The sequence below is a fragment of the Leucopleurus acutus genome (assembly GCF_964270905.1).
Source record: "Leucopleurus acutus genome assembly, chromosome: 12".
Taxonomy (NCBI): domain Eukaryota; kingdom Metazoa; phylum Chordata; class Mammalia; order Artiodactyla; family Delphinidae; genus Leucopleurus; species Leucopleurus acutus.
The window spans coordinates 29,664,080-29,677,317 of NC_139154.1; the positions used below are offsets into that span (position 1 = coordinate 29,664,080).

The 13,238-nt window shown below is 47.4% G+C and overlaps 1 protein-coding gene across 1 annotated transcript in view; it reads left to right on the forward strand.

Moving 5' to 3' along the window:
- The window catches only part of LOC309969575 (doublecortin domain-containing protein 2C-like), a gene marked incomplete at both ends in the record, with an annotated part of 46,019 nt that overhangs the window by 12,536 nt on the left and 20,245 nt on the right, over window positions 1-13,238 (forward strand). Inside the window, 2 exon segments of the mRNA XM_082851421.1 lie at window positions 491-879; window positions 10,282-10,333. Of these exon segments, the coding sequence (XP_082707547.1) occupies window positions 491-879; window positions 10,282-10,333 (441 nt within the window).

Sequence of the window (13,238 nt, forward strand, 5' to 3'; positions counted from 1 at the left end):
AGCCCATGCTCCGCAACGAGAGAAGCCACCACAATGACACGACGGCACGCAGCAACGAAGGCCCAATGCAGCCAAAAGAATAGGGCACGACTCTCCCAAGAACATACAGGCCCTTGAATTGTTCTTCCCCCAAATGAAGGTGCGTCCCGAAGGCTACACCTTTGCAATACCACGTGCCAGCTGCGCCTAGTATTCCAGTTTCTCCCACGCTCTGCACGGTTCCTGACAATTCCTCCCTGACGCAGTTTTAATTGTCAAGACGGTGCTGCCACCCGCCATCTCCCCACGTCTTGCACGTCGGAAGGCGGAGGAGTAGTGGGAGGGGTCGCGGTGGGTGCCCAGTGCCTCGCCCCCTGCCCTCCCGCCGCCTTCGCGGAAGCCGCGCCCCGTCCCTTTCTCCAGCTCTGCCGTCCTCACCTGTCCGGACTCTGATGCCCCGTCACCCGCCCCGGCTCTGCTTCCCCCTCACGTGTCCTCTCCCGGGCGGCAGCGCGCTGCGGTCGCAATCGCCGGTGGCGTCAGCGCGGGCGGTGGCGGCCGTGGCCCAGGCAGCCCGGCTGTCAGGCGGCGGAGCGCATGGGCGGTGCGGGCCGTGAGCTCGCGCGCGCCGCACGTGCTGGTGGACCCCGCGCCCGCCAGAACCATCGTGGTGTACCGCAACGGGGACCGGTTCTACGTGGGCCGCAAGTTCGCGCTGTCGCGGCGCCCCGTGGCCACCTTCGAGGCGCTGCTGGAGCAGCTGACGGAGCAGGTGGAGGTGCCCTGCGGTGCGCGGCGCCTCTTCACGCCGACGCGCGGGCGCCCGGTGAGCGAGCTGGACGCGCTGCAGGCCGGCGGCAAGTACGTGGCGGCCGCGCGCGAGCGCTTCAGGAAGCTGGAGTAAGTGCCGCCGCGCCCCCCGGCCTCTGCGCCCGCCCCCCGGCTCCATCGCCTCGGCCCGCGGGGCTGTGGACCGCGACCGGGTCTGCCGCGGCCTGGTGGCCCGTCCTGTCCCCGCGGGGTCGGGGACCGCGACCCGGGTCTGCCGCGGCCTCGCGGCCCGTCCTGTCCCCGCGGGGCCGGGGACCGCGACCCGGGTCTGCCGCGGCCTGGCGGCCCGTCCTGTCCCCGCGGTGCCAGGGAACACGACCCGGGTCTGCCCAGGTCTGGTGGCCCGTCCTGTCCTCGCGAGGCTGGGGAACGCGTCCCACTTCTGCCCCCGCCCAGCGCCGCCGTCCTGTATGGACTTTCTTTGCGAGGCCTCCTCGGGCCGCAGTGCACCCTGCACGCCCCCGACATCACCCCTGCTCGCCTTGTGGGGAGGGCAGACCAGCTACTATCTCCCGACCCATCAGTATTGGAGAGAATTAGAAAGAGGATGGGGAGAGGGGGCGGCGGGTGTGGCAGTGAAAATAGGGTGCCCAGGGTCGCCTCTTTGAAAAGGTGACCTCTTCGCGAAGGTCTGCAGGAAGAAAGGGAGTGGCCACGCGGAGGGAGCCTGGGGAAGCACGCTGGCAGGCAGAACAGCCAGCTGGGTTACAGCTTGTCCAGGCTGGTGTCCCCGGGACCTGGGCACGCCTCCTTCCCTGAGAGCACTTACTGAGCTGTGCTGTCGGCCCAGCTCGCTGCTCTCTATCCTGCCGGTTAAGACCCTACAGAGGACAGGCACCCGTGATTTCTGAAACCCTGGCACCTGACGCAATGCCGGCCTACAGTACAGCCTCTGAATGCTGGCCTGGGAGCAAGGACACCCGCCCCAGCGTCTGCTGCCATCAAGACAGCAGCCGCGGACAGATGGCGGCTGTCCTGGTGGAACAGGCCTGTGTATCAACGTCCGGGCCACTCAGAAAGCCATAATGGAGATTGGCCACGTTCAGGCTGTCAGTTGTACTTGTGGGTACCCACTGAAAGCGTCGATTTAATTCTTTTTTGTTTAGCCTGGGACTGGTATTGCATTCTCTTTGAGATCTTACTGCAAATGGGGTTATAGCACACTCTTCTGTTTATACTCTTACTTTTCTTCCCAAGAGTACCTCAGTCTTTTGTGCACTTAGAATCCTTGTAACTTCTCTAAGCTTTCTTGGTAACTGTCATTATACAAATGTCATTGCAGACCAAAGGTGTCTTGCAGGTCCTTAACAAAAGCTATTGTGCGCATCTCCCTGTAGGGCAGCCTCGGGGCTGCTGCAGAGGGCCTTACAGTGTATGTTTTGGGGAGATAAGAGACAAACAGAAGGCACCACAAAAGAGAAAGTGGTAACGGCTAGGACAGAAGCACAGGGTTAATTCTGTCTAGGTGAAGGACCTCAGAAAAGGCTTCCTTTGCCGAATGGAAGGGAGAAAATTGTTCTGTTTCTTAATCCTCTGTGCATTCCTGGGCTGCCTTGGCTTCACTCGTTTCTTGTGTCTGCCCCTAAAGATGTTATTACCGATCCTTACATTGTTGTTAACTCTTGTTTCTTTTATTGTGAGATGTATCGTATATACAGAAGAGTGTCTACAGTTTTATGTACAGTTTAAAGCATAGTAATAAAGCAAGCCTCTGTGTAAACTACAGCCCAGATTACGCAAAAGAGCATTACCCGTGTTTTAAAAACCTCCTACCTCCACTCTCATCCTTTGCCCACAGGTAACCACTACTTTGGCTTTTGGAATAATCATCTTTTCATAGTAATCTATCCCTGAAGGGTAGATTTTTTTCAATGTTTTATGTACTTTATGTAAATGCAATTATATTGCATATATTTTGTTACTTGCTTTTTCACACAATAATATGCTTTGGAGACTCATCCGTGTTAAAAGCACATAGCTGTAGTCATTCTTTTTTACTGTTATGTATTATTTCATTGACTGATATACCAGTTTATTTATCCAATCAGTTGATGGATAATTTGGGTCGCTTTAAATTTTATGCTAAAGTAGCAACGCTGCTGTAAACATCCTTTTACCTGTCTCCTGGTGCACACGTGGGTAAGACTTTCTCTGGGAGAGCATGTGAGTTCTCAGTTGGTGCATATCCCATTCGTGCAAGCTTATTGGCGTAAAAGAGCATTTATTATCTCATAGTTCCTGTGACCAGGAAGTCCAGAGCGGTTCTGGCTCAGAGACTCTTGTGAGTTTGCAGTCAAGATGCCGGCTGCAGTCATATCTGAAGGCCTGACCCAGGTAGGTGCTTGCAGTCTCACTCACGTGGCCGTGGCAGGAAGCTTCATTCCTGCCGTGAGCCTGTCCATGGGAGATCTAGCAGCTGTCTCTCCCTAGCGTGAGTGATCCGGGCTGAAGCCACAGTGTCTGTTGTTACAGCTGGTTCTCCGTTGCGCTGTCTTCTCTTCTCCTCTGCCTAGTTACCTCTGTGTGCTGGGCATTTTTACTCTTAAAACTTATTTGCAGGGCTTCCCTGGTGGCGCAGTGGTTGACAGTACGCCTGCCGATGCAGGGGACACGGGTTCGTGCCCCGGTCCGGGAAGATCCCACATGCCGCGGAGCGGCTGGGCCCGTGAGCCATGGCTGCTGAGCCTGCGCGTCCGGAGCCTGTGCTCTGCAGCGGGAGAGGCCACAACAGTGAGAGGCCCGCGTACCACCCCACCCCCCCAAAAAAAGTTAAAAACAAAAAACTTATTTGTGGAAATCATTTGAGGCCTGAGGTGATATTAGCTTTTGCCAAAGTGGCAGCTTTGCTTGGCCAGCTGCCTGTTCATCCCAGTTCACGATCACCTGATACAGCTTCGGCGCCCAGCTCACGATCACCTGATACAGCTTCGGCGCCCAGCTCACGATCACCTGATACAGCTTCGGCGCCCAGCTCACGATCACCTGATACAGCTTCGGCGCCCAGCTCACGATCACCTGGTACAGCTTCGGCGCCCAGCTCACGATCACCTGGTACAGCTTCGGCGCCCAGCTCACGATCACCTGGTACAGCTTCGGCGCCCAGCTCACGATCACCTGGTACAGCTTCGGCGCCCAGCTCACGATCACCTGGTACAGCTTCGGCGCCCAGCTCACGATCACCTGGTACAGCTTCGGCGCCCAGCTCACGATCACCTGGTACAGCTTCGGCGTGTGGGATGTTTCGGACTGACCAGGTGTCTGGAAGCCAGGAGGCTGCTCACTCCTCAGGTGCGGCCAGTGAGGTCCCAGTTCACTAGGAGGGTGGTTCACAAGGGCCCCCGTTGTTGGTGGGTCCTGAACCAGTGCTTTTCCTGTGGCCACAAAGGCTGTCAGAACCATGGTTCACCCTCTCAGCTCTCTGTTCCCTGGACCAAAGTGGCCCCAGATGTCGGCCTCGTGGCTTCGGATTGCCTTTCTTTCCTGGAGTGTGGGAATTCCTCACTATCTTGATAGGTGTCTTATGTTTCAAAGACATGTTTTTCAGTGTGTCCGGTTTTGTGTTTTAGTGGAAAGGTTGACTGGGGTTACTTCGTCCATGGTTCCCAGAGCAGAGGTCTCTTGCCCTTTTCCTTCACGTATGTTTTTGTTATGTTTCTGTGGATGGCCGTGTCCTTTAGACCATGAGTGGTATTTTTCACTGTCTTCTAACTTGGTGGTTGCTGATGAGATATCAGCTATCATCGTTCACTTCTCTGAAAGTAATATTTTATCTCTTTTAGCTTCTTAAAATGTGTGCTGTTTGATTCTGGGTGCTGTGCTTTAAACGATACGTCTCGTGCAGATTTATTGAATTATCTTGAGTCTCTGGTGTGGTGACTCAGCCATTGCCTCTTCAGGTGATGCCTCTGTCTTATGTTCTCTCTCTTTGCTTTCTGTATCTGGGTTGATGTGGGTTAGCGTACTTCATTAGCTCTAAGCTCCAAGAGTCCCCCTCTTTTTCACGTATTTCTCTCTCTCTCCTTTATCTTTGTGCTATAATCTGGGTACTTCTGCCTCATGTATTTCTCTCTCTCCTTTATCTTTGTGCTATAATCTGGGTACTTTAGATTTGATTAATTTTTTTCTGCAGTGTATACTATGCTTCAAACCAATTTATTGAATTTTATATTTAAATCATTCAGTTTTCCATTTCCAAACATTCTATCTGGTTCTTTTCAAACCCTCCATGTTATTCTCTTGAGTCTCTTTGTCCTGCATGTATTTTCAAGCTTGTCTTTTATTGAAATATTGTCTTTCTGTGGTCTGTGCCTGTAATCCCAGTATTTGAAACTCATCTCTGTTTTCTCTTATTTCACCTGGTTTTCTCTCATGATCCTTTCTGTCCTTGTTAGTTTACTTATTTTTTTGACTGCAAAAGACTCCCTTTCTATGGGTTTTTTTTTTTTTGAGGAAATTCTTCAAGGGCTGAGATAAAGGTGAGATTCTCCAGAGAGGATTTCCATTTTCTTTTCCCAAATGCCAGGAATGCTTCCTCTCAGGATACTCCAAATGAAATCAGTAGCTTGAGTTTTTTTGGCCCACCCAGATAGTGTTATTTTGTGAGTTAGCTGGCTTGTGATTCAAATTCTTAATGGCATCTGCAAGGATGCAAACTTGACATCTTATTGTTTTTGAAGAAAAATCATAAGTCACAGACGTCACAGTTGCTAAGAGGTAGAAAGTTTGGATTAATGCCATGACATTTTAGATTTACATTTATTACTGTGCTAATCCTGGTGTGTATGAGAATTCACTGCCAGGGATGTAGTCCTTTGTAGATGTTTGATTTTGTTATTATGTTTGCAAGGTTAGTTGCTGCATGCTACACACTGACTGTGTCCCCCTGAAATTCGTATGTTGAAACTGAATCCCTCATGTGATGGTGTCGACTTGAAAAAAATGCACAGTGTAAGAGCTGTGAGTTAAGTTTATTCAGTGTCGCACTGAGGACTGTAGCTGGGAGACAGCCTCTCAGACAGCCCCAGGGAACTGCTCTGGAGAGGGTCGAGAAGACAGTGTTCCCGTGATTTTGGTGAAGGAGTATGTGCACTCAGGCACCCGTCACAGGAGAAGGTTGCTGCTAGTCGCGAGGAACAGACATCTCAGTTAATGATTTTAGTGCTTTTCTAAGTATGGAAAGTTGCAAGAATCCAGGTTCATAAAAAATTTCTTTTTTTAAAAAAAAATTAATTTAAAATTTATTTTGGCTGCGTTGGGTCTTCGTTGCTGCGTGTGGGCTTTCTCTAGTTGTGGCAAGCGGGGGCTACTCTTCGTTGCAGTGCGCGGGCTTCTCATTGCAGGGATTTGTCTTGTTGCGGAGCACGGGCTCTAGGCACATGGGCTTCAGTAGTTGTGGTGCCGGGCTCAGTAGGTGTGGCTTACAGGCTCAGTAGGCGTGGCTCACAGACTTCTCATTGCGGTGGCTTTTCTTGTTGCGGAGCATGGGCTCTAGAGCGCAGGCTCAGTAGTTGTGGCACTGGGCTCAGTAGTTGTGGCTCGTGGGCTCTAGAGTGCAGCCTCAGTAGTTGTGGTGTGTGGGCTCAGTCGTTGTGGCTTATGGGCTCTAGAGCGCAGGCTCAGTAGCTGTGGCACACGGGCTTACCCCTTCCTCCAGGTGAGGACACAGCGAGAGCACACTGTCCATGAACCGGGAAGGGGGTCCTCAGCAGACACTGACTATATCAGTGCCTTGATCTCAGACTTCCAGCCTCCAGAACCGTGAGAAACGAATGTGTGCTGTTTAAGCTCCCCCTACCCCAGTCTGTGGTACTTTTGTTAGGGCAGCCTGAATAGACTCAGACATTGCGTATGCTGGATTCCGATTTCCTACCAGAATCCGGTCTTCACTGTTGTTTTATGACCACAAAAGGTTTCAACAGAAATTGACTTTAAAATCCTTTTCAACTTAAGTGTGATGAAAAGTTTAATTTTACCCCCAAAACGTTTCCTCGTAAAATTGACATGTGTGATGTCTGTGAGCAGGTGAGGAAGGAAGCTTGTGAAGCACCGACTGTCAGGCCTGAACCAAGATCAGGAAATTCTTTCCTCTTTCTGTGGGTTGAGGCACTTTCTAATAGATCCTGTGAGACTTCTAATTTGGTAGGGAGATTTTCAGTGTTTATTTAAAAAGTTTTGGACATGTGGCAGAGATATTGAGAAAGACTTTGAGGTGTTTCTCTTCCCAGATTTCTTAATGTTGATTATTATTTTCTGTAGGGAAAGGAATGTGATCCAGTTCACTGAGCAGGAGGGGAGGTGGGATTCCCACGTGGTTGAGACCCTCTGTTATTTTGCATTTTCCAAGTACCTTCATTGCTATCAAACGGATGGGAGAGATTTGCTTATGAAGTTCAACGTGGAGAGGCATTTGGATTTCGTTTTCTCCACTACCTTTTAGATCAATGAAGTATGAAATCGGAACCCAGACGTTGATGAATAAAGCTCTGATTTTAATTTTGGCTTGATTTATACTGGTATCAGTGAGCTAGCACTTGTTGGAATGTATGTTCTGTACTTACTGAGCCATTGAATGGTTAAAATTAATTTTCACCAGCAAATAATCTTCTAATTGTGCCACCAGCAGATGAACTTTGAAGTGCAACCTGATGATATATTAACCGTCCTGGAGGGTTTCTCATGGTTGTAAAATGGTACATTGAGAAGACAAACACCATAATATCTTCCCCAATCCAATCGTCATTCAAACATTTCCTACATTTTCTGGAATAAATTAATTTGAGAAGAGAAACATCATTTTTTGTCTATAAAACAAAATATTATAGGCTAATAATCACTTTAAAAATGTGTCCCGTAAAGCCTGGAATTAATGATTTCTTTTGTAGAGAAAGTCATATTCACAACAAAATTTATATCAGGGCATTGTGTGTGTGTGTGTGTGTGTGTGTGTGTGTGTGTGTGTATGTGTATGTGTGTGTATGTGTTTAGGTGTGTGTGTATGTATGTGTGCGTGCGTGTGTATGTGTATGTGTGTGTATTGTGTGTATGTGTGTGTGTGTTTCAAGAGACCCCAAAGAATTTGAAATATAGTAGGAATTTTTCCTATTTACCTTAGGAGTTTGCTGTTGAGATTCAAAGTGAAAATGCTATTTAAATCAAACTATGGCAGCTCCTTGACACCCCAACCTGTACTTTGACTCTCCTTACCACCCACTTGTACCCGAGGACTAGTGCGTAACCGGGAGAGGGGAAAAGTGTGTGGACAGACAGCCACGCCCGAGGAAGAGGAATGTGGTCTCAGAGCCAGAAGACCTGGGGTGAACAGAATCCTGGCTTTTCCCATCTGGGTAGCACTTAGCAAATCAAACCACCTCGCTGAGACTCAGCTTCCTCATCAATAAACCAGGGCCTGGTTAGTATCTGCTCCAATAGGGTGTTGTCAGAGTGAAATGAGCACGGTGCTTTGAAATGCCTGCCTTGATCTGGTGGTTGGCTTCTTCCTTTCCTTTAATCTTGGGAAGCAGCAGGAGGAACACTGCACATTAACATCTAGTCTCTGCTTCCAGTTCCTGCCCCCCACACCCCCAGGGAGACCCAGGTCCAGCCAGGAACCTCCTGCAGACACCCGGCTTAAAGACTTGGGGCCACTGGCTCTCTGAGGAATTACTCGTTCCCTCTTTCCATTCTACTTCTGTGTCTTTTGGAAGGCAACATTGAAACAGTAAATAACATTTTGTGGGTTTGTTGTGATCTTTTTATGCCTTAATTTCTGTATTTATTTATGCCTTTCGTTTCCATTTAATGAGAGTAAGTTGTCTCATTTGGGGGATTAATGTGCGTCATCAAATATGGAATTTGGGAGCTTAAGACTAAAATACCTATTTGAAGATGAGCACAGGGGATGGAGGGGAGCTGTAAGCCGAGGCGGTGATTTGGAGATTTGCAGGCGCTTTGGTTCACATAGTTTTCGAAGGTTTGAATTGGCTGCCACATTTTATAATGGGGGTGTTCGTGTAATATGAAATTTTGGTTTCCATTTAAAAAAAATAGAGGATTTTTGGGACTTCCCTGGTTGCACAGTGGTTAAGAATCCGCCTGCCAATGCAGGGCACACGGGTTCGATCCCTGGTCCGGGAAGATCCCACATGCTGCGGAGCAACTAAGCCCGTGCACCACAACTTCTGAAGCCCGTGCGCCTAGAGCCCGTGCTCTGCAACAAGAGAAGCCACCGCGATGAGAAGCCTGCCCACTACAACAAAGAGTAGGCCCCGCTCGCAGCAACTAAGGAAAGCCTGTGCTTAGCAACAAAGATCCAACGCAGCCAAAAATAAATAAATTAAAAAAAAAACAAAACAAAACCAGTGTAGTTTAAGAAAAACAAAATAATAAAAAACAGAGGATTTTTATTGTTTAAAAGGACTTAGTTTTATTTATTTATTTATTATTATTATTTTTTGGCTGTGTCAGGTCTTAGTTGCAACATGCGGGATCTTCCGTTGTGGTGCACGAGCTCAGTAGTTGTGGTGCGAGGGCTTAGTTGTCCCGCAGCATGTAGGATCTTAGTTCCCCGACCAGGGATCGAACCTGCGTGCCCTGCATTGGAAGGCAGATTCTTTACCACTGGACTACCAGGGAAGTCCCAAGGACTTAGTTTTTAGTAGCCTGCATTTCCACAGGAAAACAGTGCTCTGCAATTATGAGCACTCCCACTAGCCACAGTCCCCACCATTCCCTAATACCACCCTTTGCGAGCATCATTTACTTGCCCAGCCTCTGTAGGCATCTGAGCTTGTGACTCTTGACTGTATATTAAGTACTTAAAAATGCCTTTTTCCTTTCGTCTACCGACTCTTAGTCAATCCTTCTCTGACTGTTGCTAAAACCATTGTCAAGAACAATCTCAAATACATTAAAAAATTGTTTTAAATCAGGAAGAAATCTTAACACATATAAATCTTAACATACTATTTATTATCATTAAAAATATCTGTTCTGTTTCTGAGGCACATGGAAGGCTCTCCAAAAGCCCCCAAGGGTCACGAATTCTGCTGGCGGGGCTCATACACATTTTATTCCAGTAGCTCTTTCCCAGCATTCAGTGTTGGCAGAATGGGGACAGTGATGGCATTCTGTGAGACAGGAAGGGACAGCGCAGGTGAGAGGGAGCTGGGCGAGGTGTCTGGGACTCTGCTCTGCCTTTGGCCAGTGGTGGGCCCTGGAGCCGTTAGTGATCCAGTAAAGTTCTCTTTGATTGGTCTCCAAGGTTCCTCTTTGATTAATAGTGTTGTATGAGGAAAAGCAATGCCACTGAAGGACGGTTTTCCTGGGTGTTGCCCACGGTAACCAGTATGAACATTTTCCTGCAATGACATTGCTATTGTATATTGATGTGAGCATTTATGGTGCTCTAGGTTTTAGTTTTAAGTTGCTGTGGAGTGGAGTTACCTTCTAGTTAGGTTTTTCTTTCTTTTGCAGTTATTTTAATATAGTTCCCAGCAAACCTGCAAGGATGAGAAAGTTGAAGGAAGGAAGTGTTCACTACTAACTACTAAAGGTGGGATATATTGGATGATTTGGTAAAAATTAAAATGTCAATATTGAATAACTGAAGTTTGATAAAAGCAGCATTTGGTAGGGAATGCCTGTAAAGGCGTGCTGCTCTTGAAGCCAGAAGTGGCCGTGCAAGCTCGTTCTGTTTGTCAGAGCACTTAAGTCACTAAGATGATGGAAGTCGGTAAGAACGTTTGAAGACCACGGTTAGGGAGAGCTTCATCTTTGAGATGCAGAGTGCTAGCATTTATTAAGACTTTTTCCTCCTCTTTTGTTTTGGGGATTTGGAAAGACAGGTGACAGGAAAAGTTGTTTTAAGTTACACGATGTTGAAGCTAATTATAATGTTAAATTTAAAGATTTGCTCTGTGTTCTCAACATTTTTGTCCTTGATAGACATTTGAAAGACTACAAGATGGAACCTTCCATCACTCTGTTCACATCACTTGAGTCTTAGCAAAACAACAACAACAACAAAACAACCCAAATTTCCTATGTAAGTTAAAAGAGATCCACCTTTTAAATAAGCGACAAAAATCAGGTTTGAGCGAGATAGCCTGATGATGATGTTTAGAATGCAAGATGATCTCTACTGTTTAATTTTGTAAATGGACTGTTCGTGGAGTGCTTCGAAGGTGAGCTGTTTTTAGGGTATCTACGTCTCTAAGTGGTAGTTTTGCTATTAAGTTCTCTCCTCTATGGAAAGGAGATGAGAATGTGTCTTAGAGGATGGTTGTGAGGATTACATGATAAGCTAGACATAACGTACCAGCACTAGATAAGTGTCGGTTCTCGTCCCCCATGTCTTAAAGAAGCAGGGCCTCTCTGTGTCCTTGGACTCCCTGGTGCTCCAGTAAAGGGCAGTCTAGCAGCTCTTGCATCGCCCACAGGCACCAGCCTGCAGAAGCATTTAGCTGCTTCCTTGCCTCTGCACTTTAAGGCTGTGCGATGAACCAAATCAAATTTATTACCTACCCACCTTAGACTGTAACTTGCCAGGGGCAGGAGGGTGAGTTTCCAACAAGAAAGCAATTCTGGCAGTCGTTGAATTTCAGGGCTACTACCTTAATAAATAGAGAGGAAATGGTATATGATTATCCTTAACATCTAAGTCCCTGCATCCCCCTGTCCTGGTGGGGCGGGAGTGGGATTGAACAACAATTCTGAAGCGTACCCCTCGAGAGACTCTGTTCAAGTTTGAGTCTATGTTTATCCTTTGTACATGTCAATGATTTAAAAACATTAGACATGATTATAAGGTAACATTTAGCATTTTAGGACAGGAAGGGAACTTCTAGATTATCTTATCAAAACTCCCTGTTTTCTAGTTGAGGATGCGGTGATGGGAGAGGTTACGAGGGTACCAGCATTGAAATGCCCACAGGAGCCTCAGCCTCCCAGGGTCGGTACTAGATTGCCGTGCACTCATACTAATGAGACTATAGTTGCCCAAAGAGTTTTGTAATTGTTCTTTTGAAATTTACACTCTTTTCCTTAAAAAAAAATCTGATTTTACAGTCGTTCTTGCTGAGAAAAATGTCAAAAATGCTGTGCAGAAAAGCTCAGTGAGGAAAGTGAAGATCACTTACAATCCTACCTCCCAAAGATCAGCGCACTCTGCATTTTGTCATGTCCATTTCCAGTTGTTTTCTCTGCACAAGTTGCAAATATCTGTCTATCTATCTATCATCTTCACAGATACACACATATATACAATGCATGCATTGATATGTATATATTTACAGAAATGGAATCCATCAATACGTACTATTTTCTTTTTCATTTTTTTAAACTTTTTATTTTCTATTGGAGCGCAGCTGCTTAACAATGTTGTGAGTTTCAGGTATACAGCAAAGTGATTTACATAGTATTTTCTTTTCTGCTTTTTATTAACTATGTATCATGACAGTTTAACATAGTAAAGGATCTTCTGCCACGTGATTTTTAGTGGCTGCAAAATGTTCCATCACGTGACTCTAGCATAATTATTTAACCCATTCCCTGTCAACAGATCTTACATCCTTCTTCTTTTTCATTATGGTAACTAGGCATTGGGATGGACCCTGATAGAGCCATCATGATTGTTTATAGAGAAGAGGAGTTACACGCACAATTTTTACCTCTTTAATATTTACTTCCAGAAAGTTTCTCAGAACATGTATTCCTTCCAGTGGTGCCTGGGAATGCCATCACTGCCCTCGGGTGCTGTGGGGTACTGCACGGTGTGGAGGCCTGCGAGGTGCTTGACGGTCACTACCCCGGCCCCCTCTTCTTTGGTGGCAGAAGTGACTCCCTAAAAGTGGCTTGATTACTGCTGCTTGCTGTGTAGTATCTTCGTGGACGTTCATCTGTGATGTAGCCAAGACCTCTGCTGGTCCCGTGAGGAGCCCATTTGAGCAGCCGGCAGTTTACATCTGCGTCCTGCTGCCCCATATGAGGATGTAGAGTTGCCGGTCGCGGGGCTGAAGTTCCTCAGTCACTTAGTGGGTGCCTCTCTTTTGTCCTCCATACCGCTCACGTAACTACTAACTTAAACTCTCTTTGTCGCCTCTCACTACTCACTACCACTTACTAAGCCACATTGGTGGATTCTTAACCACTGCACCCTCAGGGAAGTCCGGGGGAGGAGGTCTTAATATCTGCCACTTAAAAGATGAATCAGGAGTTCAGGACAGGTTAAGTGACGTGTACAGAGTGAGGCAGCTAGTTAGTAACAGAACTTGGTGTGGAACTAGAGATGAATCCGGGGTCCCCCCACCCCCTTCCTTGCGGAAAGCCTCATTACTGCACTGTACAACCTGTGCATATTAAATGGGTTTCTTCTGTTTAGTTCACAGAATTAAATTCCGTGAATTATTTCTGGTGGATACATGAGCGCTCAC